Source organism: Hoplias malabaricus, chromosome 3, assembly GCF_029633855.1.
Source record: "Hoplias malabaricus isolate fHopMal1 chromosome 3, fHopMal1.hap1, whole genome shotgun sequence".
In the NCBI taxonomy this organism is placed as follows: Eukaryota; Metazoa; Chordata; class Actinopteri; order Characiformes; family Erythrinidae; genus Hoplias; species Hoplias malabaricus.
Window position 1 is genome coordinate 7479320 of NC_089802.1, and position 26407 is coordinate 7505726.

The 26407-nt window shown below is 41.5% G+C and overlaps 1 protein-coding gene across 1 annotated transcript; it reads right to left on the minus strand.

The window, feature by feature from the left end:
- Positions 1-1231: 1231 nt before the first annotated feature.
- On the minus strand, positions 1232-25838 carry wnt3 (wingless-type MMTV integration site family, member 3). Its single transcript, XM_066663742.1, has 4 exons — positions 25684-25838; positions 12795-13036; positions 4074-4339; positions 1232-2611 (listed from the first exon to the last, which is right to left on the minus strand). Exons 1-4 carry the CDS (start codon positions 25761-25763, stop codon positions 2132-2134), a joined length of 1068 nt encoding a protein of 355 aa, XP_066519839.1. The 5' UTR covers positions 25764-25838; the 3' UTR covers positions 1232-2131.
- Between the last annotated feature and the right edge of the window lie 569 nt (positions 25839-26407).

Here is a 26407-nt window from a genome sequence, read left to right on the forward strand (position 1 = left end):
AAAATAAAAAAGGGAATTATTAACTTTAAAACTTTTTGTACAAAACTTTGGATATAGCAGGGGAGAAACAGAAAGGGAGTGCAGAAATAGCCAGTGATGGCAAGCTCCTTAGAAACTGAGGTGGATGCTAGGCCGGAACTCCAGGGACCATTTTAATGTCTACCTTCTGCATTTGTAGTTCAGCTTAATTTATAGATGTGCGTAGGACTGTTGGAACACGTATGGAACCCTCTGCTCGTCTGCTGCACCATTTTGAAGCCTGTCTTTTCTAACCCTTACTGTTTACCATCACACAAACACATACACATATACACACAGTTGGGTCTGGACATTTATGACTCTTCCCTTTAGTTCAAAGAGCAGCTAAGGAACTCATCTTTTTCCCACCATTCTTCCCTCTATTCTCCATCAAGTTGATCTGAGTGTTCACGAAGCTCTTTTAGAGTAGGAGTGCTGGTCTAGAATCTTATATACAGTGACCTTTCTAATGTCAAAACAATCAGCACGCCTTCCTAGCTTCATGAATGAGCCATTGACCGTATCTGTCTTTTCTATAAAGCCTTCTTTCACCACTGTCCTATATAGTTTGTAAAGTTAGAAACAAACAAACTAACTAACTAACAAACAAAAAACTGGCCCCCACTTCATCTGTGGATTAGGTTTAAGTCCAGTTTTTTTCCCCCAAAATGTTTGTTTAAAAGATCGGATGATTTTAATTCCATGCATTAGTTGTATTAGTCATTCATTTCTGTAAGTGCAAATATTACTGTTTGTATGGATCCACCTGAGGTTCATGGGGATTATTGTGTTTGCCATGCTTGGTTTTGTTGATGGTTTTACTTATACCTTGAAACACTTTGGCTTTGTTTAGACACACAGTCAAATCATCATTTTACACACTTGATCTGTTGTTTGAAGTATGCTTGTTATTCTCATCAGTGAAAAAGGAAAATACATGTTGGAAGATTAGATCAAGCTCAGGGTCACATTCACACTTATACAATCAGTTCATTGAGTGATTCCAGATTGATAGCTTATCTAAACACAGATCCAAAGCCAAATACCATATCACAACTGAGCATTACCGACTGCTGTCCAAACTCTGCCTTCAGTGACTGGGTCCAGTCATGAGTTAATAAGTAGGTGGATTTATTTAATTATTTATGTAATTTTTTTTTCTTTTTCTTATTCTTATTATAATTATTACTTTTTTTTGGAACTATAAATATACTCTATTTTGTGACGTACTTAGGGCTGTGGTAGATGTTGTCTAGGAGCAAGCTTTTGTGATTTCTTTTTTTCCCTCAGAACATATTTCCATTTTTAGGATCACATTGTATTTAAACTGAACACGGTAACAGCGAAGAGCAAAGCAGTACGGGTGTGCATTTTTGTGATTGACTTCTGCACATAGCCACTTCTGTGCATGCTTTCAGGCCTGAACCTTGCAGGAGATTTGAGAAATTCAGGTCTTAAAACAAGCCTACTGTAGCTGGCAGGCAAAATGTGGCTAGCACAGGAGGAATGTGAAAGTTGGGAAGCATGAGGATTGTGTCAGTTTCAGTAGTCTAGCAGGGCAGAAAGACCCAGCCTACAGTCTCACTGCAGGCTCAGAATGTTCAGTAGTTAAGTAGGAGTACCCCCAACCTTTTCTTCACTCACCAGCCCCCTCCATTTCGTTCATGTGTGCATAGTGTGTGAGGGTGTTGAGCAGATACAGTTTCAGCCGCCGGGCCTCGAGTGGAGATGATCAGAGAGTTAAGTGTTACAGGTAGTCTACATGATACCAGAAAACATAGGTAATGCGCTATGCTTGTGCATATTGGATTTGTGGCTTACACACTGAAATAAATAATTGACCAAAGCTGGAATGATCATCACGTAATTATTCTGTGATTCTCCGATGAGGCTTTGCTTAGTCAAGAAGGGGTTGACGGTCATTGAAGGAGGTTAAAAAGTTCCAGTACAGAAGTGCCACTACCTACTGTTTGTGTGTGCTGTGTTCATCATGGCGATACATCTTGTGAGTGTGTATGTGTTGGGGTGCCTGCGTACTCAGGTCCTATCTCACAATCCCTTTTTTCAGTCTTTCCATGTCTGCAGTTTTCCTAACCCACAACTTTTCCATGCCTCATTTGCATGTGTGTACATCATAGACTCGTACGCACTCCTGGCAGCTGACATAGCAGCACCAGTGGAAGATGCAGTGGCACTTCTCCTTGCGCTTCTCAGTTCGTGTGTTGTGGCCGCGACCGCAGCAGAGCAGGTCGCAGCCTTCAATGCCATGGGAGGAGACATTGCAGACGCGATCGCGTGTGCCAAAAGAGCCAGTCTCTGGATTGGGCTCACAGAAGTTGGGTGAGCCCTCATAGTACACCAAGTCCCGCTCAGTGGGGTGCTTGTATAAGGCGTACTTGGCCCTCAGTGTCTCCACCCACCCTCGTGACTCCCGGTGCTTCTCCACCACCATCTCCGAAGCACTGTCATATTTGTCCTTAAGATAGTCTCCTAGTAGACGGAAGTCAGGCTGTGCCCACCAGCATGTTTTCACCTCACAACTGCCTGACAAGCCATGGCACTTGCAGCGCAGGTGCATATTCTCCAGGATGGTCTGTAGGAGAAAGAGGACACACATGAGACACTAGCTTTTAATATTTTAATCTTCCTTCTTATTCACAGAGGTGCAATTAATAAGGCGAGGCATTCCAGAATGGACTGTGAAATTGTCAATGACGGATCTAAAATACTGCATTTCTGGCATGCTTTGCTGAATTTTCACTGCTTTAACCCTATAAGCGTAAAACTGATGTTCACAGGGTCTTGGTGCAATATTCTTAAACAGGAGTGACTCCAGAATGCACGTTTAAAAAAGTTGAATCATGGTTGGTTCAGTTATAATATTATACATTTGCCTCCATGTCTCCAAAGCCAGTCCATAAGGTTTTCCTAGGACACACTGACTTCACTGCCCAGTCTGGAGAGTCTGACGTTCTACTTCCGTGGGTTGATTAAACATGGCATGATATAACTAAAGTCAAGATAAGCATAGGGGATGCTGGGCACAGCTTCTGGCTGTGCTTGGTTTAGTGATGATCAGGCAGCAGGCTACAGGTGTTCTTCAGCCGCTAGATCCACAGACAGGCCCTTGCAGTGCTTAGCTAATTCCTCCTCATAAGTCCCGCTTATACAAGTACCCCAGTGGCACTTCATGCCTTTGTTTTGGTTTGTTTCCCTTAAATCCCTGGCTATATTTAGCAGTAGAATTCCCCAGCTGCGGCGGAAGGCAGGTGTTTTTGCGGGCCCCCCAGGGGGCCAGTTGGGGCCTCTGACATCATGTCCCAAATTCGTTGGGCCTGCGGCACCTCTCACAGCCTAGTTGGGAACAATAGAGCATGAGAGGCAGGTGGGGTGGCCCGGGGTCCTGACAGGACTGCCAGTCTTGCTGCCTGCCCCTGTGGTCTATTGCTGCTCCTGTTGAGAACAGATCAAAGGGCTGGGCGTGTTGCAGTGTGGTCTTGCCAATTGCCCCTCAGCAGCCTCAGCACTAATAGAATCCAGAGCTGAGTTCTGACAGCGACAATGACGGGCAAAATCCCGAGCCTTTCCTCTCTTCTGCTGTTCTCAAACCACTAACTGCATTTACACCTTAGTCACGGAATTCAGAAGGGATGCGAGACATGCGAGGCATGAAAGGATCAAGGAGGTAATTACCAAGCAATTTAAAATAGAAATTCTCTTTTTTGGGGTTAAAAGGCTCAAGAAAAGAGATCAGACAATTCCTGACAGTTGATCTGTGATGCATTAACACCTCGAACTAAACCCAGCTATGGTTTAAAAAAACAAAACAAGGCAGAGCTCATTGTTGTAGGACTATTACAGGGTTTTTTGGGGTTTTAGTTTTTCGTTTTGGGAGCTATGCTTTCATACGTGTCTTACTTAAAGCCAAATAGTTATGTTTAATTCTGCTCTTCAAATACTTTTCTAAATATCATAGTGTATTCCCTGCTCTAATATACACACTTCAACTGAGTAATGGTATGAAAGTATTTATTTATTTATTTATTTAAACTTACCATTCTTCCAGCTTCATTATTGTGTCGGTTCATAGCTGAACGAGCATCTGGCCGGTTTTCTCGGGCATCAGCAAACTCTCTGGATACTAGAACACCAAACTCAGCATCTTCACTACAGCCACCCCACTTCCAGCCCTCACCTGGTGGCCCTTTGTGGTGTGAGTCACAGCCACACATGGTGGAGGTGCCCTCTGCACATGAGCGAGTCACGGCAAACGCTACGCCGGCTGAAGCGATTGCATGAACAAATGCAGACTCTCTAGTGGCTAGAAAGAAAGAAGGTGGGGGTTGGAGAGACAAAGGGTGCATGAGAGAGAATATTTTATGACATACTTTTTAAAATGAAGCCTGTATGCCATTACTGGATCTTGCCCCTTCTCAAGACTATAGATAAATGTCTGTTTTCATCTTGTGGCATTTTCTATGTTATTTTACATTATTTTAAATACAAGTCCAATGCAAGGTTTTCTAATTACTTGTTTGTGTTTGAACTTGCTTGCCATTATAAGTTTGTAAAATAGTTTCTCTGTGTTACATCTATTATTGGACCTGTATTAAATAGAGGCAGAAACAGAGACAAAAAATATTTGTTCTTCATGGGTCAGGAATCCCAGAGGAACACCACAGAGCAGGTATGACTTTCATAATGGATGGTTCTCAGTGCTAAATTGTTTGATGTGCGACCACGCTGGACATTTGGGGATAAGATTGGTGAACCATGCTTTACGTCTTTGAGGTCAACCCACAAGGTAAGTGTTTGTAATAGAGTGGACAGTGAGTTGACATAGTGTTTAAAAACACCAGCAGCACTGCTGTCTTATTCACTCATAACAACACAGGTTAACACCACCACCATGTCAGAGTCACTGCAGTGCTGAGAATGACCCACCACCCAAATTATACCTGTACTGTGGGTGTCCTGACCATTTAAGAACAGGAGCACCCGGATGAAACCCACGCAGACACAGGGAGAACACGCCTCACAGAGCGGGACTTGAACCCACAATCTCCAGGTCCCTAGAGCTTTGAGACTGTGACACTACCTGCTGTGCCAGCATGCCGCCTTCTGAGAGAATTGGAATTCTAAATATATAATATCTTAAAAATACGCTACTCTAAACCACTCTGGTTAACACATTGTGATGCTGTGTGATTGTGTGTTGAACATTTGCCACTACAACAGTCTTAATATCAACTAAACATGCAAATAATGTTTAAAAGCTGCACTAATGCTGCAACCTATTAAAATGGCTCCTGTGCATATAGCACTATTACAAGGGCACTGCTGGCCTTAGCTCCACATTTTTGTAAGTTCACCTGTTGTCCTGCTTTGGACCAATTTTTGCATAGTTTTGAAAATGAAATGACAAAAGCTTTTTAATTTTAATTTTAATTTAGTCAGTGCTGACTCATGCTTGAGTGAAAAAAAAATTGCAATATCCACTTCATTAATTCACTTTCTGTCTATTTGGATGGGATTAGTTGTTGGTGGAGAGCTGGGTTAATGTCATTTTACAAAAGATGTCTGTAATTTAATGGTGGATTCGCACTGGATAAGTCATTGTCACATGTTGGATCATACACTGCACTGCTACTGGAGGTATAGACTGTGACTACTGCTCTGAGAATAGCCCACCCACCAAATGTATCCATCCATCAGTGCCCTTAATCTCCAGTCCTTCAAAACAGACAATGGGTAAGAAGTTGGCGAAAAACTGCTAATCCTTGACAGTGTTGTTGTAACTAATATGGGAAACTATTTAATGGTGGCTTAATGAATAGGGCGCACATTCATAACAAGTATGTATGTCAGCGGCTATTGTGCACAAAACCTGTTTACAGCCAGCAGAATATTCTCTCTGAGTCTTTGTCTTTAGGCCTTTTTGTGGATTTGAGTGTTATGCGTCATTCAGCAGCTGAGCTTATCTTCATATTTAAACCGTAAGTTGCATCACTAACACCTCCTCCATTGCCTCCATTCTCAAGATATCCTACAAAAAACAATGGAGGTATATGTGAGGCAAAACATCTGGGCACCTGTGACAGTGAAATTTGTAGTTGTAGAGAATAGTCACACATGTGTATCAGTAAATTTGAAGTCACAAGAGAAAATCACTTAAGGAATTACAAACCTGTAGAATTATTTTTCCTCTCCCACAAATTCAACTTAAGTCACACCTTCACATTCTTTATTGCAGGTGCAAATCCAATTCTACACCCACAAGTACTAAAATATCATATGCTCAAAGATTTGCTACGGTTGCAGCCATGAATATGGTGCAATTGTGTATTATGCACAAACACATATTAGTGACTACAGCTGCTCATATCTGTGGCTACAAGTCTCAAATGCTGTCATTTTCACTCACACATGACCACGTTGGCGCACACTCAGTTTGGTTTCTCAGTGCATCTGTAGAGCCAGAGTGAGCACTGCTCAGAGATCAGTGAACCCATCCGACCAATCAGAGGAGCTCTTTGGGCAGGTGTCATATGCTACTGGCTGATGTCTCCTAGTTCTGTGGCTTGAGTGCCTTCTGTGAAAAGCAGTGTCCAGAAAACAAACATAGAGGACAGAGGGTCTATGCAGTTTTTGTAGGAGAGAAAACAAAAAGCACTCTGGGATATGACGGAATATTCCCCACACATGTCAGTTCACTGGGGTTAATATGGTGTTATTTTAACTGCTCATTTTACAGTAGATATAGGAATCTTCTGAAATGGGAGTGGACTGAAATGGTCTATTCAGACTGTATTAATACTGCTGAGATACTCTAATAATTACTGTAACCCATGTCCACAGGTAAAACTAATCCCGTCTGAATAGGGCTTAAGATATGCCACTTCTTGACTGGTGCCATTATAACGAGATAATCATGTTATTCACTTAACCTCTCAGTGGTTATAATCTCATTAAATTTTGATGTGTGTGTGTGTGTGCGCGTGCTTAATATGTGTTTAATCTTACACTTGCGAAAAAGTAGTAAAATGTTAATGCACAGTTAATCTTGGACTGGTTTATAATAATTTGGTTATTTTTAGGGTATTCATCATAAAGTAATATACAGCTAAACAGATTATTTTTGTTATTATTTAGTTTTGATTCTAATGTTGTTAATATGGCCTCTTTGTCTTGGTACTTGGTTTGTTTAGCTGCAAGTAAGAAATAAATTCGAACCTGAAGCCATCATTCTAGGGTTTTATTTTTTTTTAAACAGAAAACCAATCACTGCAATGTGGTTTTTCTATCAGTTTCATTTACAGCATTAAGATCTGGGTCTAGCTATAACCCTCTTTGTGCTTATTTTACAACAGAATGCCTTGATTTTTGTGTCTTTTACAAAGACAGAAACATGACCCTGAGGCTCAGGAAAAGGCAGAGACATTCAGCTTGCGTTACCTTCGCAGGCCTACTGAAATTCTCCAATCAGACAGTATCTTTAGGGCACAGATTGTTTTTTATGAAGGGGTCTGAAATATTGATGGGACTCATTGACAGGACGAGCTCAATTGTTGGACATGTCGGCTGGGGTTTCTAAGACACTGTGTTATCTTAAAGGTACACTGCTTTCTGTCCAGATAGTGTTTCAGGAATTCCCTCCCCAGCTCCAGCCCTGCGGCTGCATGCGTTTGAAAGGTAGCTATAAGCCTGCATGTTTGCTTTCTGAAGGCATGTGCTGAGAGATGGTGTTACGCCTCTTTTGAATGCAACAGCTTATTATGTAACCAAACACCATTGTTTCACAATCATAGCACACTTACTGGTGGCTCACTCAGTTTTTGTTTGGACCCCCTTCCACTATCCCTGAGGGCCCAGAGGAGAAACTACTGCTGCTGCTGAATCAACACGCAAACATCACCATCTAGCTTGGCTCATCCTACTACAGCCTGATCACGCACACACACATATATCACATCTCATCTAGACACTCTTCCAAAGTACAACAGACCTTCCAATACCACCCACGTACACACATGCTTACAAACTTTACAAACTTTAACCTCCCATTCTGAGAACATCTGCACTTCTGGATTCCCAGATCTCAGCCTAGTTTCTCATGTCCTAGAGAGGCTCCAATGCTGTAAGGTTTGCAGTAAGGCTCCGGTGAGCCCACACACATAAAATGTTTGGAAAGAAAGAAATGCACAGAGCGTTCCAACACTGTTGTGAGAGGAAAAAAGTTTGGAGCAACAAGCAAACGTTGCGTTGTTTTTTAAATTTATTTTTCTTCTTTACTGCACACTCTCTTGTGAATTCTTGACCAGCTGGTAGTTTTAGTTAAAAACGGATGTGTAACAGAAAAACGTTGAGAGGAGACGGACTCTCACTAATCAGGTTGAGAACATGACTCATGCTGTTGTCAGGTGTTTTTCCCGTCATGGTATCATGCAGTCACACGAGAGTTTCAGTCCATTAGTGCGCTTCTTTACACCTGACTCATCTTGCAAGTTAAATTACTTGTTTTTTACAAATACAATCTGAAAACGGTCCTGGGTTGAGCATATTTCTAATGTACATAAAGGCTTTGCATCCTGTGTCATTCAAATCGTTTTCCTTTCTTAGGATGAGCATGCTGAGTGCTCCTTGTTTTATATTTAATTTGATATTGTTGTGTGTCCCCATACACACAAACGTATACACACGCTCTTTTCTCCTGATGTTTGTGTGTTTGGGCACACACCTCTCAGGGTGGGAGGCCAGAATGAGGCCCAGTTGGTTCTGGCAGGCCCAGCTGGGTTGACTACAACAGAGTGCTGTGAGCTGAGGGCCCCAGGAGCTCTGGCCCTGAGCCAAACGGAGCGCGGCTCCCGCTACCTGCTGGGCCCATGAATCCGCCTTTGTCTCACTGGTGTCACACTGTATTACTCACACAAAAGGGCCCAGCACCCCCACACCCCCACATCCCAGCTTAGCTTTGCCCAGAGCCGGCCTGGCATTCCCAACAGGAGCAGCCTGAGGCCCCCCCCCCCACTAACACACACACACACACACACACGGTGACATGCACACCAGCCATGAACCCTGAAGCCTTCCTTTTTCCTTCTTGCACTAGTTGGATTGTTTCTTAAATAACACCTCAAATTAATAAACATTGGTCAATTTTTGTGAGCAACCAGTGCCCTCCTAATCTTTTTCCTCTCTCTTTCTTATGCTCTGACCTCTCCCTCTCCTTTACCATGGCCAAACACCCACTGCCCATCACTGCACTTCGTTCCCCCTCCCTTCCCTTCTTCACCTCTCTCCCTCCATGATGGGGAAGGATGGGAGATTCCCTTTCAGCCCGTTTTCATGACACAGTCAAAAGGGCGTGTGAATGGGGCGTTCGTGGGAGCCGGGCTGTAAGAGGCACACAGAGATGGCTCATACTGGCCTTCACGCACAGTAGGGGTTGAACGGAACCCCCCACCACCTACCCACCCGGGCCCTTTTCTATTGCTTGTAATCTCATTTGGCCTACCCTCGCTTTTACTCTCATTCACTCACACACTCACTGCCTGGCTTCCTCCTGACACTTAGGCTAACACTGCTTCTGATCAGGGTGTCGCACATCTTCACCTTCAGAACCGCTAGAGAACGAGGGGCCACCCCAGCTCTCTAACTCTTAATACTATATATACCTCTAGAGATTTTTGTTTCCCTGTTGACATTTGATTATGAATGTCAGTGGTTAAGGAACTATGTTGTTCTTTTGAATATCACAGTATGAATGAACACTATGGCTGTGAAGTGTAAACAGGTGTCTGGAGAAATTTTCAGGGAAACCAAATGTTGGTGCATATATTAGTTAAGTAATTAAAGCTTATAAAAGAGGGAATTTCATATTGAATAAGCTCTTAATCACATGCTTTTTGAGGCTGTAATTAATTAAGTGGTTCTATATTTAGTGGTTAATGCAATTTATCTTAAGGATTTAGATACATTATAAAACGTGTGTATCTTTTTATTAAAAAATCACACAAGTCACTAATTATTGGATCCATGGGTTGCAGTTGTGATTTTTTTCAGCGTGGGTGCCATATTGTGGACTGAGTGTCTAATTTCAGAGCACAGCACTAATGTGTGTCTCATGCACAGCTCCGCTTCCTGCTCTGGAGAGGGTCTTACAACACTTAGAAACACACCACCTTTTTGCATTAAGGGCATAAGGTGCCACAGTGTAGCATAAAGAGAAGAGGGAACAAAACTGTTAGCCACACTAGCATTTTCACTATAGGATCTAATGGAAAACTGTTAGCACATCAGACTCTAATGAGTCTCCATGCCCATTTGACCAAATCTGAATGAGATATTCACACACACATCATATAAAAGCTCAAGTAATTGTCTTATTTCACTCACTACTTCATTCATTCTTTTAGCGCGTAAGAGATTACAGCCACAAGCCTCATCCTCTTGTCTCAGATTCCCCTTATCTGAATCTGCTGTCCCTGCGCTCTGAGAGTGACACTGATATTTGGAGTACAATATTTACCATGACTGTCTGCCTAAATTGTTTTTTTGGTTTGGTTTGTCTGAAAGTGTGAGTGATCTGTAGGTAGTTTTCCATCCAAAACGTTCGCATACGTGTTTCCATCCTCTACCCTTTTGTGAATAAACTTTAGGTGATGTAGGCCCCCGTGATCAGGGATGGCATCGAAACGAAAAAGTGCTTTATTTAATATTTATTATTTGGGGCGTCTGTGTCATTTCTGTGGTATAGAGTTTGTTCTTAATGTTTTGAGTGGAAAGTAAAATGCTATGTGGTCCCTGACTTTTGCTCAGTGCTGCTGTATGTCTACAATATTCCACACATGCACTAAAATAAGAAGCTTGAGCACTGGTGTGAAAACAGAGTAGGTAAAATAACACAGGTAAAGTGCAGAGAGGAGAGAAGAGGGAGTCAGGGGGAGTCCATTAAAAGCCAGTGGTCGTGGGATCAGCCCAGGGCTCCGGCGCGCGCTCTGTCGTATGTGCAGTATGTATAAACCGGCAGAAACGCATTTGTGCTTTAGAGATATTCTAACTTTTCCATCTCTTTTTGCAATATTTGGGTGTTTTTTTTTATTTTGGCCTAGTGAGAGATGCCTAGTGAGAGGTGTTTCCACGCAGTGAAGCCAATGCCGATGTCACACCCTTTGTAGGGCACAGTGTCGGTCATAATTTTAATAAAGGTTTCTGCATTCAAGTAGAGCTCTGTATGTCGAAAGGTTCACATTCCCTGTTCAGCATCTAATTACTGTCTGAGTGAAGCAGTTTTATTTTCTGTGAGGTGCACTATGTAGCTAGTATGGCACTACTTTAGGGCGCAGCCTGATCTTTTCTTATGACAGACAGAGGAACATAATCTGTTTACAAACGTGACGTGGGTCAAGGATCCTTATTTACATTTCCTTTATTTCAATGTCTAAATGAGTCTAAAAGTGTTGACAGAAACAATTATACTATTTAAATAAAACAGTTTTAATTTGAGTTGCTAGTGTGAGTAATGTGTAGGTCCCCAATATGGCAACTACTCTACTCTATGACTTCAGCTGCAACCCATGGATTTGTGAAAGCTTTGCCAAGGTTAGACGCTTTATGATGAGTTTACTGCCAATATCTACCAATCAGGGAACCACCTTGACTGAAATCTCAGTGGTTTAGTGCAGTGTCCTTGGTGTGCTTTTCAATTCTTTGTACACAGTCTAATGCATGTGCTTTATCTACCTTATTTGGCCATAGGCAAAGTTAACTGTAGGGATTTATTTCTGATGACCTAACATTTTCCACCACTGTTTCATGCTATTAATTGGTTATGAATTTGCATGTCATTTGCATCTGCTCTACAAAGCCTTAACTCCCTACACCATAAGAAATAGATTTTCTGTTGGATTTGTTCTTGGATTTGAGTGCCGTTTGGATGAAAACCGAACAGTGTTTCCCGAGAGAAGAGAGCGTGGGCACTTTTGAGGCTGTCTGTCACGGTGCTTTGCCTTTTGTGATCATATGGTTATGGTACTGGTGTCAAATTAAACATATAACATTAGTTGTTCTGTTAGGGGAAACAAAGTCAGCTGTCCTGGACATACAGATTAGGTATTGTAATTGTCTTTCTACCTTTTGCACTGTATGAATTATTAACGTCATGCTAACTAGTATCAAGTTAACAAGTTACAAATAACAGTTGTAACACATAGTGCTGATGTTTGTGTTCTGGTTTCACTGTGTATCAAACTAAAAGTAACAAAGTATAAACACAATAACAGCATGTGAAGTTATGAAAAAAAAGAAAGCACTACATCCAATTTATGACATTGTAAAGTGTGTAAACTATCGGGAACGATTCATGTAAATCATTTATTTCATTTGAAGTGGTAAAAAGTTTAGGAACAATGGTGGTGCCTTTAAACTGAGCTTGAAAAAAACCCAAAAACCCACCAATACATGATGCCACATGGTGAACAATGTCTCACGCTATTAATTTATACTTGACTTAGTTTATACTTGACTTGGATTAATATAGATGTTCTTTTTTTTTTTTTTTTTTTTTACTAATGTATATTGTATAGTCAAGTGTACTTTTTTGAGATGGCCCACCCCCTGTCACACAAGTCCCAAGTACTGCCCATGCACCATCCTATAATATATTATCATGTTACAACTGTATACTTTGCTCAAAGACATAACATTCCTTAACCGTAGTCTTCCCAAACATCATAACCTAGTTATGTATACACAACTTTCTGATTCTAATGTTTTACCTTTGTCTAGCACAGGACCGAAGATGGCCAAGTTGTCCTTTATGGTGGTACAGTTCCATCTGCGGCCCCGGAACTGATGCTGACACTCCTGGATGCCTAGTTTGACGCCTTCGGCCACGCTAGGCATGATCTCAATGTAGTTGCGGCAGAAGCGCAGCTGCTTGGGCACCAGGCCAGGAATGGAGCCGCAAAGGATGGGCTGGGAACCCAGAGATGAATACTGCTGCCCCAGAGCTAGGGACCTGCAACAGGTGAACATGCATCAGACATAAACTGCGACATGGATATGCTACCTCTGTATACCTCAGACTGGGATGTTTGGTGCTCTGTGGAGAAAGACAAATGAAACACATAAAAGCCACGTTAAAAGAACAAGTCATGTACAATGACTGAGGAAAACGTAGGCACAGAATACTCCCTCATGGACTAAGTAATAGAAATAAAGAATACATTTTTTCATTTCTAGTTACATTTTATTCTTTTTATACATTTTTCTGAAATATGGTACCAAACACAAATGAAGCTCCTAGCATGGGGTTCACCAATCAGGTTTATAGCTAGTTTTCTGCCTGCTCTAGATGTATTAGCTGTGTTCCTGTGTTAGAGAGAGAGGCCAAATGTATCACTAATAGTGCTGAGCAGTAAAATCATCAAAAGGTTTTATGAGTATTATAACTGGATGCATTCTGCTCCTTTTCAGCTCTTCTTATTATATGAAGAAATGGCACAGAATATTTTGCCTTTTTTATTAGAATTTGTGTAGTTTTACAGATTTTTAGATAAATATACTTTATATATAATATTGTTCCAGTTAGTTCCATGTATCTGGATATGATATCTGCATATCTGTTTTACTCTGTGGTATTTGTATTATATTAAGTCATACTTTCTTTCTAATGAAGTTAATAGAGCTCCTCAGGGCCTCCAGTGAAAAATGTACACATTATTTCTTATGAATATCTTCCTCATGTCTAATAAATTTGTTTTGCTAGCATTGCTGTCCTCTCAATGTAGAATGGACAGTCCAAAAATAGGTAAAGCTTACATACATAACTCCACCTTCTCTTCGAGTCTGAGTAATCTTGCGCGTGAACCCGGTCATTCCGAGCCTCCTACCGAGTAAAGATTCAGATTCTAACCGTATGCGCTAGTTGAGGTAGTGTGAAAACCTCAATAAACCCTAAAGATCTGTGAATTCACAACCACAGTTCAAAGTAAAAAGGAGAGCTACTCCGTCTGAAGGCTGTGTGTGTATCCATGGTAACTTAATTAAAATTTTACTATTTAACTTAAATAAAAATTTTTCGTTCATTCATTCATTATCTGTAACCCTTATCCAGTTCAGGGTCACGGTGGGTCCAGAGCCTACCTGGAATCATTGGGCGCAAAGCGGGAATACACCGTGGAGGGGGCGCCAGTCCTTCACAGGGCAACACACACACACACACTCACACCTACGGACAATTTCGAGTCGCCAATCCACCTACCAACGTGTGTTTTTGGACCGTGGGAGGAAACCGGAGCACCTGGAGGAAACCCACGCTGACACAGGGAGAACACACCAACTCCTCACAGACAGTCACCCGGAGCGGGAATCGAACCCACAACCTCCAGGCCCCTGGAGCTGTGTGACTGCGACACTACCTGCTGGGCCTAAATAAAAATTTACCATTGGTATATTAAGCCCATGCGCACACAGTTCTCAGAGAGGTCTGATTAATGCATTTAGGCAGTGTTTGCGTTGTGTTTTCTATTTAAAGTTTGCTGAAATCTTTATATCACACAAGTTTACTATAATACAAAGAAATTCAATAAATCAAAATGTATGTTATATATATATATATATATATTTCCATTATAAACTGTTATATTTATGATCTTGTATCAATTGGTCCTGGAACAGACACTTTGCCCACAAACTGATGGAGATTCTGATAGTTTCAGTGCGTTAATATGGCCTCACTGTCAGAATTGTACCAGTTGCATTTAAATTGGCTGCAGACTTCTGATTGGTCCTTTCGCCTGTCAGTCAAATTTCTTTTCCTGCGCTAGAAGGTGCTTTTTAGCCACATTAAGTGGCAAAATGTACCAGACTCTCCCTAGACTAGTTTCACATTACCACATAACTAAACTTTCACAGAGGTAACTTTCGATACCTGACCAATAAATAAATCAGTTGTTAGGCTCACTTCCTTCCAGTGCCTTATGCTTATGGTGTATTTGTCTATGTTTGTGGGATAAAGTGAGTGTTTATGCCATAGCTGGGTGATAGCTGACAAAAGGGATTCAGAGAGTAAGCACTGCTCCAAACAGAGGCTTTTTAATCTGCCTAAGCACAACTACAGAACCTCCATACCAAAATAGGAATGACAGAAACCATTAAGCTTCCCCCCCACCAACGGACAAAAAAAAAGAAACCTACGACATTTGCCATGTCTGTGTTTAAACATGCTTGCTATTATGACAGGCTCAAACACAGCTACACTCCCACCCTCTCAGCACTGCTGCTGTTTCTGCCATGTTTTATGTTTGAGACAAATTCTTTTAATTTGTTTTTAGTTTTTTTGTCTTTAATTTTATATGATAAATACATATCAACCACATTCCCTTTATTCCTTCACTAGCGTGTGTCTATGTTTGCAGCTGAGCTCAAACCTAGGCCTCTCTGTGATGTCACAAAAAAGGGACAGGTAAAGGACCCTGTGGCCCTCTGCAGGATCAAGAGTAAACAACTCCACTGATCAGAGTGCAATCACACAGCATGACCTCATGCCCCTGCAGGGCGCAACCCTATCGCTAGCACCAAGCCCCCTGACAGCACCACTGCAGCCGACCCACACAAAGGCCCTGCTATTGAAGTCAGGGGAGAAGAATCCACCTCAGAGGCATCTCTCTTTCTCCCCCTCCCTTTTTTTTCTCTCTCACTCTGTCGCTGTACTCGTCCTCCTGTTTGATGTTTCATGAACCCAACACATTGGGTCCCAGCATTGTCAATACCTTCGCCATGTATCAGGGAGAGAAAATGGAGAGTGAGGCTTTGTTAAGCCGTGACTGCAGCTTTCACTGAAGGAGCCTTTGATACCTGAGACCTGCGTCAGCTGGGTGTGCCACCACCTCATACACTCCTACAATGGGCCAATATAATTGTGTATTTGGTACGTGTGTGCGAGATGGTTTTTTTTTTCTACTTTGTTTAATTAAATCCATGGTGGGCCAAGACTTTCATCTCACATTCTTGTGGCTATGTAAGTTTCATATTAGCTTCATAGCAGTCATTTATAGTACTTACTGAATGAGAAGCCTCAAAATGAACAAATTAAGACTGCAATTTAAAGCATTCACATTTTTTCTAACCAAATTTCTTTGTGTCTGTTTTTCAAAAAGTGACCCCATTTTCACATTTTAAGGATAAGTCATTTCTTTGTTTAATTGCTTGCTCTTTTTTTTTTATAATTATTTTCTAGAAGCTATGACTTAAGGCCATTTAAGTGCCAGATCAGCCCTTGCAGTGGTGCTTACTGGAAGCAGAGTTCTTCCCCTCTGTGTTTGCTGACTGTGTGAGTAAGTGGCATAATTATACAGTCTGCTAACTGTGTAACTGTCCATTAATCTCTCACCCACATGGATGACTGCCGTCTATGTGTGTATGCTAACAAAAGGTGAGGGTGCATTGTGAAGCAAAAATGAAAGGTTAAGTCAAAAGGATACCAGATGATAACAGATTTATTCTGCATTCAGCTTAATCTGATAAACTTGTATTTTGTACTCTGTATTGTGTATATTCTGCCATAGAAATAACATCTGATATTTGGCTTGAGATTTAACTAATAGTTTAGGCAAAGCCATGTGCATCTGAGGGAGTCAATTACCAAACCGCACAATGCTTTTTTTTGTGGATGGGAGCGTGTTGGGACTGCGCACATTGTGCGCATGCTGCGTTTTGATTGGGAGCGATGCGCACCGCTGATCCTGAAGTATATGCGAACGGGGCGTCCTGTTTGCCGTTGTGCTGTGAACTCCAGAATTTCTAAGAGGGAAACGCCTGTCGATGTGTGTGGGAAGCTGTCTATCATGCAGAGTAGCGAGGAGACGTTTATAGGCCCAGTCTACGTGCGGGTCTATGCTGTATGGCTGATCATTAGGAAACCACTAGGATTTCTCCATACCACTGAAACATGCAGATTAGCAAGTAAAATGTTCAAGCCTATGACTGTTAATGCCCTTGTATGTAAACACATATTTAAAACAAAAGACAGAAAACAAAAAAGCACCTTTTATATGTTTTTGGAAAGGGCTTCCCAAGGTGGGTAAGTGTCCCAAGTTGCCATGAAGATTTCTGATTAGATCCACCAGATAATAACCACACCCCCTAACCTGGAGAACACACATATTATTTATATTATTTGACTTCATTAAGTTCCTTTTACATTAAGTATGTTGGGAATTATAATGTTATACATGTACTTTATTTATTTTGGCCCTTGGACCACCTAAAGCACTGCAGTTTTGCCTCTCAAACAAAATGCTTGAGCACACCTGGTCTAGGCACACTAAAGTGCAGTTTTTCATTTTGGTATATACTTTTAAATAAAACAGGTGGCAGAGTGGTGCGTTGGCTGGTGTTTCTGCTGCACAATTCCAGACCATGGGAGCCAGAGTTTGAGCTACACTATGAATGTCCTTGTAAAAATAGGGGGGTTCTTCCTGTGTCCACTGCCCATCCTCTGGGTTTGTGCCTGTGTTCCCTTTCCCAAGCTTGTGTGGAATGGAAGTGTTGCATCAGGATGAGCATCTGGCATAAATCTTGTGCCAGGTCTACTGTGCTGGTTGTTGGCCAGGTTGGCAGGTGATTTGCTGTGGCGACCCCTTGTGGGAGCAGCCACAAGTGGATCTTTTATCTAGAATAGCTGGAGTGTTGCTAGACATAATATACCAATAGAGCAAAATTGATCCACTGATGACACACACATGCCGTGCTGAGATTAGAAGTCCTTGGCCAAGCAGGAAAGACAGGCACTGGATCAGTGGTGATGGTCAATATATGCTGCGTGTCTGCCTCAATGAGAAGGGTTTGAATATCTCCAGGGTCTAACAGGTGCTTGTCTGAGCAGGTCAGAGGGCCACCTCCAGCCTGCAGGCTTTCTGTCATTCTCTCTCTCCCTCACTGTCTTTCTCTCTCTCTCTCTCTCTCTCTCTCTCTCTCTCTCTCTCTCTCTCTCTCTCTCTCTCTCTTTCTCTCTCTCTCTCTCTCTCTCCCTCTTCTTTCTCTCTTCTGTCTCACAGTACCTAGTGCTGGGTGGGTGGCAATTGCAGTGCTGTTAGAGAAAAATAATGACGCAGGCTCATGGGCCATTGCAAACCACAGAAATGAAGCATATGAAGAGAGGGGATTCCTCTGTACACAAAACAGATTGGGGCGTCCACGCCAAAACAATCAGCTCAGGATTAAGGCAAGTCCCAGCTCTCACACAGATACATAAAACACATAATTCCCTAGAAGCACTGAACATGGGTTGTTTCATTCAATCTGAGGCACAGTAACACTTCTTTATTCTTTTACTAAAAATAATTATGCACACATTTAAAGAGACAGTTTTGTGTCATAAGGTGTGTTAAAGTTTTTATTACGTGAAATACGTTCTGTACTTTTTGACAAGGCAAAGATCCTCACAAATTGTTTAACTCAAGCAAAGTGTACGTGTTAAATTTAATTTGTAGTATTCTGTAAATTAAACTGAGGTCATTTAACTAACTAAAGCTGCCCCTCATTCTGCTGTGCTCATTTATTCCCACTGACGAAAGGGGTGAGGGCGAGAGGGGCTATTTAACTCTATGTCAGGAGAATTTGGAGACCCTTTGAACTTGTGGATTGGATTTATGACATTTGACCCTTGCAACTCTCAGAAAGGATGCCTTGTTAAAGTAGTGCTTAAGTTCATTACAAGGCCATGGATTGGACCTGCTCCCGCAGGCATTAGACAGGTCAGAGAACAGTCACCGCTCACCTCTGGCGATCTTTTGCTGACCCCTGCAAGCTAATACATGCTTTTACATATCATAGTCTTACACATGTTTTATGTTGAAGATACAGTAGAAATATACATTGCCATTGTTATTATCTTTAAAACATTATATATATGAGAGAGAGATTTTATTCCCCTTAAACTATTTAGTCTGAACAGCCCAAGAGCTTGTTTCTACTTCTAGGTCCGTTGACAATAGACCTAAACATTTAAATATTCACTCACATCAGTAATTTACCTCTATGTAATGCGTCCCATTTACTTTGACTAATGCCTCAAGACAAGAAGTTAAAACAGAAGACTGTGCAACTTCTCAATTTTGGGCAATAAAGCAGTTCTCCGTGTGTTAAAAGTGAGAAGAGCGTGTCTGCCCTAGGCAGCATGACCAAGATGAGGCCCAGAGAGAGAGAGAGAGAGAGAGAGAGAGAGAAGAGAAACAGAAAAGAGATGAGAGGGATTAGAGAGAGAAGCAGCCTGTCACAATCCATTTCTCTCTCTCTCTCTCTTCCTCTCTCTCTCTCTCTCTCTCCCCCTCTCTCTCTCTATCCTCTCTCTCATTTTCTCATTTCTCCCGAGGCACTGTTTGAAGCTTCATGGAAAGTAGGGTGGTGTGTTGTTAGGAAGGGTGAGGGTGGGGGGTTGTTCTGTTGCTACTTGCACTCATCGGCACTCCCCCAGCTTGCAATGCTACATACAAAATAGCATATAATCATTCTGCGCTACAACACACTACAGACCCTATAAACATAGAGTTAGATTCATCTCGCATGATGCGTCATTAATTGTAATAGTGACAGCCTTCTCTTTGGCCTTGCTATAATTACACCTCATTGTTTGGCTCCTTTTAATGAGGAGTCACTGACTGTACAGCGTTTCAGTAACTCAAGATGAGCTTCAGTGTTAAAATCATGCATGGCTGTAATTTACTCCACAGAATGTTTGCTCAGTGCCGGTGGCAACATTTTTTGATGTGTAAAGGCTGTCGAATCAAAGAGGCCGTTGCCTGCTTATGCACTTGGTCGCACGTTAATGAATGCCAATCATGTTTAAAAAGGTTCCCGCATGAATGCACTGGCACTTTTGGTTTCTAACACGCCCCAAATGCGAAAGTTGGGCTTCAGATTATTGTGATCCATTACATAGAGTCAGGATGAATGTAAAGCCCACAGTTTAACCTGGTTCAGTCAAACTTTACTTTTTGTTTCTGGCTGACATGTTTTATAGAAGGTCAAATTGTACTCAATATCTAAAGAGATCAGTGTCAATGCAGTGCGGCAATTATTTATTTATTTACTTCTTTTCTTACGTATCTATTTGCTGAAGTCAGTACATTGGAGCAACACATATTTCTTTTTTCCTATTTGCTGATTGTCCAAACCTTTACTTACATCCATATACTACAGCAGTGCTTGAGTACAATAGTGTGCAAAGGCATGAGTGGGGTGCTGAAAGGTGCAGATGACCTGCGGATGGGGCTTCTCCTTTGTGGTACCAATCCAGAGCGAGAGTGACAACGCAACCACTCAACCGTATTCAGTTGTTTTGTTGTGTTTTTCTTTTTCCATACTTCTGATTTGCAGGCCAAGTGCTCAGGGCTGATCAGATAAAAATGACAGAACTCCTGAAAAATGTTCAAACCTGTTTTTTCTCCCTTCCTGCTAAATCCCCTCCCTCCTGCATTCAGCAGAGACTCAAAGTTAGCGCTCGGGACGGGGATCCCCTCCAGTCAAAACAGTGAGCTTCAGCTTGCCTGCCTGCACATCTGAAAACTGCTGGATCTGTCAGAGTGCGCATACTAACAAGCTTGACTGTGGAGCAGACCAGGCAGACACACACTTTTGATTTGTGCTCTGATTAGAGGTGCACCTCAAAGTCCTTTCCTTCTGATTAGTTGTTGACAGCTTCCGGCAGGAGAGATTATCAAAAAGCTCTTCCTGCTGATGTGCCCCCACTCTGTCTATCAAAAGTTTTCTTTGCCTTCTTGTGAGTGTTCATTTTAATTGCTATTATTGTTCAATTTAATAAGGTAACCGTGTGGGTAAAATATGTAAATGTATATTCAGGAAGGTTTTGTTGCTATAAACCATCAGTTTATCTAATCTGTACGTTCCGAGTGTGTCTTACTCGGAGTGCAGATCACATTCGGTCCATAGGTGGATTAACTACCTGAAAGGTTCGAGTACTGACTAGAACTAAGATATTAAGAAGTGTACAAAATGTGCAGGGATTACCATTCCCTATGAAGTACACTTCTGTGTAAATAAACCTTTGTAAGATGGGTTCTGCTTTCTCTGTAAGCTTTTTCTCTTTTGCTTATGTCTTTGTAGTATATTTTATGTGAATATGTTGTTACATGAACTTCAGTTGCTACATAATGCTGGCTTCTATACTTAAAGTATTAGAAAATTAATCATTGTAGTCATGTTACTTTATTTCCTGACCTTCAGTTGCAGCTTGGATGATGGCACTCGAACAGACGTTCTTGAAGCCCTGCGGTTTAGAAGCATTTACCGTGTGTGTTCCTGGATGTGATATTGTCTCATTTCATTTTAGGTCCTTTGGTCCTTCCTCTGTTTCTTCTCCTTTTCTTACATCCTGAATGAGTGAGTGAGGATGACCCATGCGATAACCCTATAAGGTCAGGATGATGCACGGGGTGCAGGTGTAGCTTCTTGATCGTTAGCCTGTGTGGGAGTGCACCTTCTCGCTATTATTAACCCACCAGACTTGTATGAGGTCCATCTGTTTGCACGTATCTGATTCGGCTGAGTCATTATATTTTATTAATGAAACCGCAATTGCAACAGTTGCTACAAACATAATGTGATGTGGTTCTTCATCAGAGTCGTTATCATAATGGCCACCTGAAATAGATTGTTCATTCAGTTGAAATATGCTTTAAACTTGCAGAGCATCCATCCACAATTAAGCTTCTTGCGATTGTTAACCTCGCAATTAACATCTTCATGGTTGTGGAGCTAATATCTCTAGATATTAATTCATTTTCTCTGGCTGTGGTGGCTTTCTGTGTCTCTGAACGTACATAAGTAGCTCTCTCCCAGTTTGCAGCCTGAGAGCTTTACCCCACAGTGCTTTTCGCACTTTCTGTGTGACTGCGCCACTCTCTATAACCCCCATTATTGATATTGAACCTGTAAGTCTGAAGAATAACATTCTTTATTGCGGCCTATATGTTTGCGTTCACTCACCCTCTCTGAAGTGGCCGTATTAATTCCTAAACATCCTTGATCCTTTTCACACTGAATTGCAAACTGAGGATTTTCCCGCACTAAGTATCATTAAAGCAGTCCCAATGGCCGTCACGCAGGGGGTGTCGGGTGGATAATGACATTCCTGAAACCCGGAGATGGCTCCTTAAGTCTTATTGAAGGCCACTGATTCCTCAGGGTTATCTGCTTCACTGTGTCGCTCTCAACAAAAAGGAGAGGAAAATCACAACTGTTGAAATCTGTGTTCCCTCTCATCATCCATCTTTTTACTCATTCAATACACGCTCAAACTCAAGCATGTTATTCAGCACTTACAACTCTACTTTTAATTCTTGCTCATTAATTTGACAGCAGAGATTTCATTCTTCGTTTACTCATTTAGATGTGCAAAATGGATTGCATGCAGAATGGTGTCTTAGTCAATTTGGAGGAAATAAAAGCTACTAAGTAGAGACGTGCGTGCAGATCAAGCCTCGACTTGATGATATCAGGTCAGTACCCTCCGTTCGCCTGTGTGGTAGCGGTAGTCATGATTGATAACAGATGAATTATTGCCTCAGAGGCCAGCTGGATTCGCGTGGAAGGTGCTGTTGTGGATGAAAACCACAAATGTTCCTGTCTGTCTGGTATTTAGAGACATTTGGAACGACTATTTGATTAAGTCCTAAAACGTGCGCTCAGTCGTCATCTGTAATGCATATGTAAACAAACGAGGCCAGCCGAGCTGACAGGGTCCAATTGCTTTACCTCTTTAGGGAACGTAATTAGTTTATCTGTGTCGTAGAGACACAGAGTACTGTTAGCTAACCGTTTGTGTCTTGAAATGATGAATGTCTTTTTCTAATAGATATAACAATTCAATGAAAGGTGGGTCATTGAGGGTGTAGTTAGGAAGGCAGTGATTCAAACTGGATCTACACTTCAATTTAAGTATAAAAGCAAATATGTGATATAATCTGTCTGTATAATATACACTTAGATTATTAAAATGACTGCAGTACCTGTGGATCAATCTCTGATGTCTCTGATGAATCTGATCTGTTTGATAAGGTCAGCATTGCTGATACAACTCCTAAATACTCATAGGAATGACCTGCTGTGGCCTAACTGTTACAGAAGCGTACTCGGGACTGGAAGGTCGTCTTCTCCTGTTCGTGGTTTGTGTGTTCACTGCCATAGATGGGTTAAATGCAGAACACGGGACAGCATAGAAGCAGTTTTCTGTGTTTCAGATGTATCTTTCTTTATCAGATCTGTCATTTCAAAAGTCACAAGTGCCGGTGGGGTTTATAACTAATCTACAAAACAATCATAAACCACCTCTTCTTGCATGTCTGCAACTTTACAATAGGGTGTAGCATAAGTGTAATGACGTCTGTGGACGCATTTGACGCTGTAAATGAAAAATAATTTGTTTCTAGCTAAATATAATCTGATAGGAAACATATTACAATTTGTACATATTATTTACACATTATTTAACATTCGCTGAGGACTTTGTACTCTTGGCTCTCTGTGTCTTTTAAGTTTTTTAACAAAACATGTGCATAATATATTGCACATTAAATGATTAATAGATGACTAATGAGCAGGAATTCTGAGGCAGATTCTGAGATACATGTTAACATTGTTTTTGGTGAGGGTCCTCTCATGTGGCAGAACATTTGTCAGATTTATTTTTCTGTGTTTTTGCAAAGGATCGGGACAGACTTCTGAAAGGCTGATGGGAAGTTTATTCAGGAGTATTATGAGAGTCCTTGGTCTTAGTTGGTCTTCTTACTTCATGCAGTTGCAGGTTCAGATTTTGGAGAATTGTTTAGTAGATAAATTTTTCGCCTGCAGTCACAACACGCACACATGGCTGTAATTATAATATTTGCCTGTTTAGCGTGCTTGTGTTCCCACTCACCTACATGCCTTACAGCCCTCAGCCTCCTTTCCTTCACATCCTTCTTCTCAAGCTAAACAACTCAAGATCTTGGTTTCACTCCTCAGCACCTGCGCACTCACCTGAAACCGTGTACCCCTTTTTCATTTCTCTCTCTGTCTGTCTGTGTCTCTCTCTCTCTCTCTCTCTCTCTCTCTCTCTCTCTCTCTCTCTCTCTCTCTCACTCACTACAGATGTGTCACCTAAATCAAAGCGGCAGAGCATTGTTAGCCAGGGTGGTGAACTCTATACCACTGTCACTTCACCAGGGTTTTGGAAGGCTCAACTTCAGTTTGTACACACAAACACTGCTTTGGTCTTTGTCACTGCTGTCTTTTGGCTTGGAACACCGGCTGGTGTAAACTCGTGCTGCCATTACCACTTCAGTCCTGTTGCCTGTTTGAATGTGTGTGTGTGTGTGTGTATGTAACTGTGTATGTGTGTCTCTGTGTATTTGGCAGCTCTCGCACAGTAAACGAAACCAGAAGATGCTGGTGGTTTGGAACAGGACAGGAGTGAGGATCACATGCTAACTGGGAATATTAGGGCACATTAATCCTGACAAGCATTGTACTGGGAGCCAGTGAGGCTTTTGTCATATGTCTATTCAAATACTTTAGTAACTCATGAGGTCAGTAGCATACAGAGACCACTAGGATACATTCATCCTGACATGTATTGTGTTTGAAACCAGCGAGTTTCTGTCACAAACCCACACAAATATTTTCGCAAATGTCTCATAAGGACATCAGCATATAGTGAAAATAAAAATATTTTATATGCAAGTAATATGCACACACTAAAGAAAATATAATGACTTTATTAACTTGCTCTACATATGATTACTGAGGGTTTTTAAATGAATATAAGGGGATCGTTATAAGTACATTCCACACCATTGTCTTTATCAACAATGCCATTCCTAAAATATGTGAGTAACACTAGTATACCTTTCAGTTACACATTAACATAGATCCCTAAACAGATTATATAGAATATAAGAAGACTTTAAAGTGTACATGGCTATCATTTTAATTAATAAATAAGTCATTAACCCTTAGTTCTGTGCCCCTTATATATTGAAAATGTTTAGTTTGTTCATCATTTTAATATGCTATATTTCTTTTCATTATGTAAATATTCAGAGCAGCGCCATTTATGATGCAGCGTGAAAAGCCAGTTTCAGAAGTAATTTAAAATCATAGAGTGATGAAGGAGTTGTTGAATTGCTCTGAATGTGTTGAGCTGCAAAATTTAGAAAGACTACAGACAAGGACAAGCACAAATACACCAATTATCACTCCTAACACGGCAGAAGCACAGAAGCTAGACAATATAGCCTCCCTCATCAAGCTCACCGCTGTCTCAGCCCTTAATTCTGACCAAAACTCCTAGCCCTTCACAAAACACCTCCAGTCTCAGTAAACAACACTTCTGCATTTCTGCCCAAAACATTACTGTATGTACCTAATGGACATGAGAGAAAATGAACGGCGAGGAACAGACAGGCTAGCCTTTTCCGTTCGACCGAAGGCTGAGGTTAAGATTCTTTGGACTGAGCAGAGAACATTTTTCCACGCAGTCAACTGAAAGTGTTCTATATCTTCTGCCCTCTGAAATATTGTCATTGACCACCATTACACCCCCCCCCCCCCCCCCCATTGCTGTTGGAGAAATTGATGCAGAAAGTGGAGATTGTAGCTACTCACCACCAGATGGGATAGCCTCCAAGCACCCGAGAGCTGGACAACCACATGCACATTATATATCCAACAAGGTACAAATCCATGAGGTATGTCTTTTGTGGATGGCAGTGTCTATTGATCAGTACATAGGATTTCCAGAGAGGGGGGCAAAAATAAAGTCCCAGCAGTTCTTAAGGAACGGGTTTGATTATTAAAAATATTTAATTGAAAACAAAATAAGGTTAAGTAAAATCCTCTTGGTTTATTAGCTTTTTTAAGTCAGGACAAGAAAAGTGTGTCTGTCTCCCAGTAGTTAGAGGAGTAAATGTCTCACACACTAGCACACACGCTCCTACCCGTCCTCTCTATCCCTCCCTCTCTCTGAGCTTCTTCCCTAAGGTACATATCTTTTTCTCTCCCCACTTTTTTTCCCCTCAGGATGTCTCATCCAAAGGGCCAATATTAGACAGAGAGAAAGAGAGAGAGGGAGAGGGAGAGAGAGAGAGAAGATGAGCGAGGTTTGAAGATGTCAGCTGGCAAGCCAATCACAGAGCATGGCCTTAGGTTACGCAAAAAAAAAAAAAAAAATTATTATTCCTGCCCATCTGTCAATCACACACAACCCCCTGGTAATGTAGCAGAGAGACAGAGAGAGAGTAGTAAGAATGAAATGAGGGGAAGATGATAGAAACTGAGTTTGAGGGAGGTAGATTTGTCTCATGATGATTTTTATGCCTGTGACAGAGAC

What these genes read in the sequence shown, in the direction of transcription:
- wnt3 (XM_066663742.1), bottom strand. Translation starts at nt 25,763, where the DNA reads ATGGATTTGTACCTTGTTGGATATATAATGTGCATGTGGTTGTCCAGC. An exon ending in GGAGGCTATCCCATCTGGTG is followed by an intron (nt 13,037 to 25,683) that starts GTGAGTAGCTAC and finishes CACCTGTTGCAG; the next exon opens with GTCCCTAGCTCTGGGGCAGC. An exon ending in ATAATGAAGCTGGAAGAATG is followed by an intron (nt 2,612 to 4,073) that starts GTAAGTTTAAAT and finishes TTTCTCCTACAG; the next exon opens with ACCATCCTGGAGAATATGCA.